The 6,352-nt window shown below is 50.9% G+C and overlaps 2 protein-coding genes across 2 annotated transcripts; both read right to left on the reverse strand.

Annotated features, from left to right (window-relative positions):
• Nucleotides 1-566: 566 nt before the first annotated feature.
• Nucleotides 567-3,599, reverse strand: LOC119440089 (uncharacterized protein K02A2.6-like). Its single transcript, XM_037705031.2, has one exon. It carries the CDS (start codon nt 3,597-3,599, stop codon nt 567-569), a length of 3,033 nt encoding a protein of 1,010 aa, XP_037560959.1.
• An 850-nt stretch (nt 3,600-4,449) lies between these two features.
• Nucleotides 4,450-5,248, reverse strand: LOC125943433 (uncharacterized). Its single transcript, XM_049662745.1, has one exon. It carries the CDS (start codon nt 5,077-5,079, stop codon nt 4,450-4,452), a length of 630 nt encoding a protein of 209 aa, XP_049518702.1. The 5' UTR covers nt 5,080-5,248.
• Between the last annotated feature and the right edge of the window lie 1,104 nt (nt 5,249-6,352).

Below are 6,352 nucleotides of genomic sequence, written 5' to 3' on the forward strand. Positions count from 1 at the left end.
AGCATAACAGCTTACTAAAAAATTTTTACCATTGACAATGTAATTGTGATATTCCAACATGCTAAAATTACCAAGCTTGCTAGTAAATACATTTGCATATTATTATTCGATCTTCAATTTAATATTCGCAGCTATGTACTTGTATTCAATTCGTATTAGAAAATTTTTATACTAACACAATCCTAGTTGAAAGGTTAATGTCCGAAGACCTGTGGTCTTCACATGTAGGTGGGGGGAGGTGTTATGTCGGCCGGACGGTGCGGCCGAACGGATGCACCACACCACACATCGTAGCCCAGACGAACGGAAGCCCTTTATTGAAGGATGTCTGTCCTATATATACATACTATATCGAGTGTGGCGCCACATCTTGGCGTCTACAGATAATCGCAGATGAGTGGCGGCACCTGGTGCTATTGCACGACACTACATCTTTCCCTCCCGGGAAGAAACGTATGAATCATTAGAAAGTCCAGTCCGCACAAAGCAATCACAATTGCAGTCACTGTCTGTACACAGAAATCACAAAACAGTCACTATCTGTGTGAACACTCACTGCTGTCAAATCACTGCACGTAATCTTGGAAGCGCACTGGAGGTCTGCGATTTCTCCTTGGCCGGTCAGGCGGTGGCTCGGCATCGAGTCCATTGCCTTCTACCGGTACACTGCACTCCACCGTGCGAGAGCCTGAAGCCAGGGTATGCGGTTGCGAACCTTGCGGCTGTGGTGGGCTCGGCGGCACGGGTAGTGGTACAGGGCGTGAGGGAGACGCAAGTTGATCAGCGGAACTCGCTTCCTGCGTTTGATGCGGACCAGCAGGCGTAGTGATCCAAGTCTTCGATGGTACATCTCTCCTGTGACAGTCTGTCAACGGGGGCATGTCGTGCGCGCCAGAGATGTCTATGTTAGTTCCTTGCTCTGGCGATGCCTCTTTTGGTACCGCTGACAGCTGCGAAGCGTTCCAGGTTCGACCGTCTTCCAGACAGAAAGACCAGCGGCCGATTCTTTTGAGGATTTTCAATGGTGGTCCATAACTTGGAGTGCCCTTTGGTCCGGGAATTGGTTTTTTCACTCGTACGTAGGTGCCCACTTGGAACTTGGGGACCCTAGCAGCTCGCCGTTGATCAGCGTAGGCCTTGCTCTTCCGTTGATGCTCTGCGACTCTTTTCCTGAGCACGCTCATCTCCCGCGATGGATTTGTGCTGAAGTCGGCCGTAGGCTGACCAATTACATCCAGCGATGTTCTCATGTGTCGGCCATGTAGAAGAACGGCCGGTGAGAGACCGGTGGTGCTGTGAGGGGTGGCTCTGTATACTCCCAAGTATTCAGTCACAGTTGCCTTCACTGGGCGCTGCTCCAGCAGGGCCAGTTGAATGTACGACTTCAGTACCCGATTAAATCTTTCCACTAGACCATTTGCCTGTGGGTGGTATACGGCAGAAAAGATGTGCCTGATTCCACGGTCTTCAAGGAAGGATTCAAATTCCCTCGATGTGAACTGTCTGCCGTGGTCAGACACTATCTCTGTCGGGTAACCCTCACGTGCGAAGAGTGAGAGTAGAAACTTCGTCACCGTGCGGGAGGTAACATCAGCACAAAAATCCACTTCTGGCCATTTTGAGAAATAGTCAACTACTGAAATGACGAATCTGCAGTCTGTAGGTGCACGCTCGAAGGGACCAACAATGTCAATAGCTATCTTGTCCCAAGGTTTGTCAGGAAGAGGGATTGGCTGCAGTGGTGTGGGCGAGTTCTTGGCACTTTTGTCCGCGCTCTGACAAATGGCACAACTGCGGATAGTTGTTTCAACGTGTTTGTCTAACCCTGGCCACCAATACTTCTCTCGTAGGCGTTGTTTGGTTTTCACGATACCAGGGTGTGATTCGTGAGCCAGCTGGACAAAAGTGGCTGTGAGCTTGGCGGGGACTACGATGCGCTCAGTACGCAAGAGTATGCCATCAACCACTGTCAACTCCTTTCGGACTTCATAGTAGGGAGTCAGGTTAAGTGCCAGGTTTTTGCGTGGCGGCCACGATGTCTGTACGTAACGGGCAACGTCTTGGAGAGTGCTATCCTCCGCGGTTGCATGCTTCAGTTCATCGTGATGTACACACATTACCAGAGACACTATTTCTTCTTCTGACTCGGGGCCACCTTCAGTGTCTGGAAGAGGTAGCCGGGACAAGGCATCAGCTACCTTGTTGTGCTCACCACGCCTGTACTGCATCGTGAAGTTGTACCGCAGTAACCGTGCAGTCCATCTTGCTATGCGGAGTGGTCGCTGTCCTGTGCCTTGAGAAGAAAGCAGGGCTACTAGAGCTTGGTGATCCGTTTGCAGAGTAACTGGACGACCCCATAGGTACACATGCCATTTCTCTAGAGCCCACAAGCAAGCTAGAGCCTCACGTTCACCAGTCGAGTACTTCCGTTCTGCTTCCGTCAATGTTCGTGACGCGAATGCCACAGTTCGAATGTGCCGACCATCAACTTGTTGCAGTACCGCACCTAAACCATATGCGGATGCATCGGTGGCCACAATGACGGGAAGTGCTGGATCGAACATTTGTAGTACCCTGTGGGAGGCTAGGAGGTTCTTTACTCTTGTAAGACTGTTCTCAGCAGCAGTGTCCCAGATAAAAGGAGTGTCCTTACGAAGAAGTCTGCGCATGGGCTCCACTTCCTCTGCTAGGCGTGGAACAAATCTAGCATAGTATTCTACTAGTCCCAGGAACGACCGGAGCTTGCCAGCATCTGTAGGGGTGGCAGCGTGAACAATGGCGTCAACTTTGGTCTGAAGGGGTGCTACTCCTTCGGCGCTAACGCGGTGACCAAGAAACGAGAGTTCGGATGTGTTGAAAACACATTTGTCATTTAGCTTGAGCCCAGCGTGTGAAATTCGTTGCAGGACTTCCTCTAAGTTCCGCATGTGCTCTTTCTCCGACTTGCCGAAGATGATGACGTCGTCCAGGTAGCAGAGAACGCCTTTGCATCCCTGTAGAATTGACGTCATGAGTTGCTGGAATGCTGCTGGTGCTGAGGCTAGGCCGAAACATACTCTCTTAAATCGAAAAAGGCCATCGTGCGTTATGAACGCTGTAATATCTCTACTGTCTGGATGAAGCAGAACCTGGTAGTATGCGGAGGCCAAATCCAACTTAGAAAAGTAACGGGCACCGTTCAGGGCATGCAGCAACTCTTCTGTGTGTGGCAGGGGAAAGCTGTCGACCACCACAGCTTTGTTAGCTTCGCGGAGGTCCACGCAGATGCGAATGCTGCCATCTTTCTTGCGAGCTGCAACAATAGGGGAAACCCACTCTGACGCATTTACGCATTCAATGACATCAGCAGAAAGTAGGTTCCTCAGTTCGTCGCTGACTGCTTCTCGCACTGAAAGTGGTAGGCGTCTGAGCTTCTGCGTGACAGGAGCTACCGACTGTTTGAGCTTGACCCGATGCTGGACACCTTTGGCAAGTCCTAGCTCTGGTGAAAACAAGTGTTCGAACTTGGCCCATAATGAAGTAGGCATACCAAACTTGGGTGGACCCAGTGGTGGCTTCGTGGTGGGCGGAGACAACTTGTTTGTGTTCTGCGAATGCATTTCGGGGCGTAGGATTTTGGGGCCTTTTGTGTCGACGTTCGGTTCAACGGCCATATTAAGGCAGCGCAATTCTGTGCCTACAATCTGGAGACCAAGAGCTTTTACAGCATCAACACCCAGGAGTGATGTTCCACCTGGTGTAACGTGAAACGTTACTACAGCCGTTTCTGATTTGTACGTTACGAGGGCGGTGAACTGGCCATGCACAGGAATTTTCCGACGTGAAAAATCCAGCAACGTTATTTGCGACTTTTCAGCTCAACTTGGTCTCTGAACCGGCTCCTAAAGTTATGTTCTCCCATTATCGACACAGCTGAGCCAGTGTCCACTAAGAATGTTATGACGCACGGGCGTGATGCCAGAGCAACAGGTTGAACCCCGACATCAACGTAGACGCCCGTACGCTTCTCAGCGTGAACAGTAAAAATATTCACGACACTCTCAGCGTCTTCCTCTGAAACGATTTCGGCAACTCGAGCCGGGCGTCTTCCACGTCCGCGACGCGAATTTCGGCAGTACTGTTGAAAGTGGCCTCGGCGGCCGCACGCGAAGCAGGCTCGACCGCGGGCTGCACAGGCTGACGGCTGGCAGTTTTGTGCGCCGCAGTTGCCGCACACGTTTGTGTTTACGGAGTACGGGACGACGGCGCTAGCAATCTCCGGCGCAGGCGGACGAACGAAGCCGGAGCGCGAAGAGCTAGGCGTACTACGTCGGTCGGTACTGCTGGACTGGCGTACATGTCTGCGACGGCCTGTCGGGTTGCGTCCGCGGTTATGTTGTGGTACTACTCGATCCACAGGGGCTGTTCCGAGAGCTTCGGATTCGCGCTGCACTTGCTCGCGAAGAAGCGCTATCTCCACGGCGCGGTCAAACGTGAGCGCGTCACCCTCGAGCAATAGCCGCTCCCGTAGGCGCGGGCATGTGACCCCGGCGACGAACTGGTCGCACAGATTTGTATCCGCTTGCGCGGCAAAGTTGCATGACGAAGCCAGTTCGCGAAGCGCAAGAGCAAACTCCGATATCGGCTCACCGTGCAGTTGACGACGGTCACGGAAGCGATGTCGCTCGACGCGTACGTTGCAAGTAGCGGAAAAGTGTCGAGCCAGGGCTTGAACAGCTGCGTCGTACTCGTCCGGTGGCTGTGCGAGCTCGGCATCGGCTTGTTTGATCTCTGTCGTTCCAACTGCAGCGGTGGTTGCAGAAGGCGTAACCGTCTGAAGGGGGGCGGTTCCCGCACTCGGATGCGCGGCGGGTGGTCTGGGGCGTTCGATGGTGGTGGCGGTGGCAGGGCGTCGAAAATTCGTTGTCCTTCAGGTCCGAGGCAGTGCAGAAGGAGGGCTCGGCGGCGGGCCGCCGATAGCTCAGACGCTCCAGAGGCGAGCGTGAAGTTTTCAAACAGGCGCAGCCATCGCGGCCAGGGGATGGCGGGCGTGCCTGGTGAAACGAGGAACGGCGGCGGCGGCGAAATTCCGGATCCCATCCTCGTCGCCAGTTTGTTATGTCGGCCGGACGGTGCGGCCGAACGGATGCACCACACCACACATCGTAGCCCAGACGAACGGGAGCCCTTTATTGAAGGATGTCTGTCCTATATATACATACTATATCGAGTGTGGCGCCACATCTTGGCGTCTACAGATAATCGCAGATGAGTGGCGGCACCTGGTGCTATTGCACGACACTACAATTATGCCTAGAATTTTTCGTTCCATCGCTCTTTGAGCGGTCTTTAACTTGTTCTCGAGATTGTTTGTTAACCTCCGAGTTTCTGCCCCATATGTTAGCACTGGTAGAATGCAATGATTGAACACTTTTCTTTTCAACGACAATGGTGAGCTCCCAGTCAGGATTTCGTAATGCCGGCCGTATGTGCTCCAACCCATTCTTATTTTTCTGTAAGTTTTCCTTCTAATGATCAGTGTCCCCTGTGAGTAATTGACCTAGATAAACATACTCCTGCACAAACTCTAGAGGCTGACTGGCGATCATGAATTCTTGGTGAGAAATAGATGCGCAACAACCATGGAAGGAAGACGAGAAAGAAAAAAGCATCATTGCACACCAGTTATCAAGTACTAGTTCGAACTAGCCCAGCAGCAAGCTTTATTAAGTTATGAATTCTTGTTTGAGAAATCTGCAGAGTACAGTCAGCCTCTCTATACGGCTTTCACAGATTATGAAAAGGCATTTGATTCAGTAGAGATACCAGCAGTCATGGAGGCATTGCGTAATCAAGGAGTACAGGAAGAATACGTGAATATCTTCAGAAACATCTACAAAGACTCCACAGCTACCTTAATGCTCCGTAAAAAAAGTAGAAAAATACCTATCAAGAAAGGGGTCCAGGTAAGGAGACACAATCTCTCCGATGCTATTCACTGCATGCTTAGAAGAAGTATTCAAGCTCTTAGACTGGGAAGGCTTAGGAGTGAGGATCGACGGCGAATATCTCAGCAACCTTCAGTTTGCAGATGACATTGTCCTGTTCAGCAACAATGGGGTAGAATTGCAACAAATGATTGAGAGCCTTAACTGAGAAAAATGTAAGAGTAGGGTTGTAGATTAATATGCAGAAGACAAAGGTAACATTCAATAGCAACATTAAAATACATCTAAATTAAATGGCCATACTAACCCGGAAGTACCCCTAAGCAGTATACAATCGTATACAAGCTAATGGACAAAGTGACAAACAATGAATGAATGAATTAATTAATTAATTAAATGGATAGATGAACGGATGTATGAACAAA

Source organism: Dermacentor silvarum, chromosome 2 (genome assembly GCF_013339745.2).
Source record: "Dermacentor silvarum isolate Dsil-2018 chromosome 2, BIME_Dsil_1.4, whole genome shotgun sequence".
Lineage (NCBI taxonomy): Eukaryota > Metazoa > Arthropoda > Arachnida > Ixodida > Ixodidae > Dermacentor > Dermacentor silvarum.

Excerpts from the sequence above, each read along its gene's own strand:
- LOC119440089 (XM_037705031.2), bottom strand. The coding sequence starts at position 3,599 with ATGCATTCGCAGAACACAAACAAGTTGTCTCCGCCCACCACGAAGCCA.
- LOC125943433 (XM_049662745.1), bottom strand. The coding sequence starts at position 5,079 with ATGGGATCCGGAATTTCGCCGCCGCCGCCGTTCCTCGTTTCACCAGGC.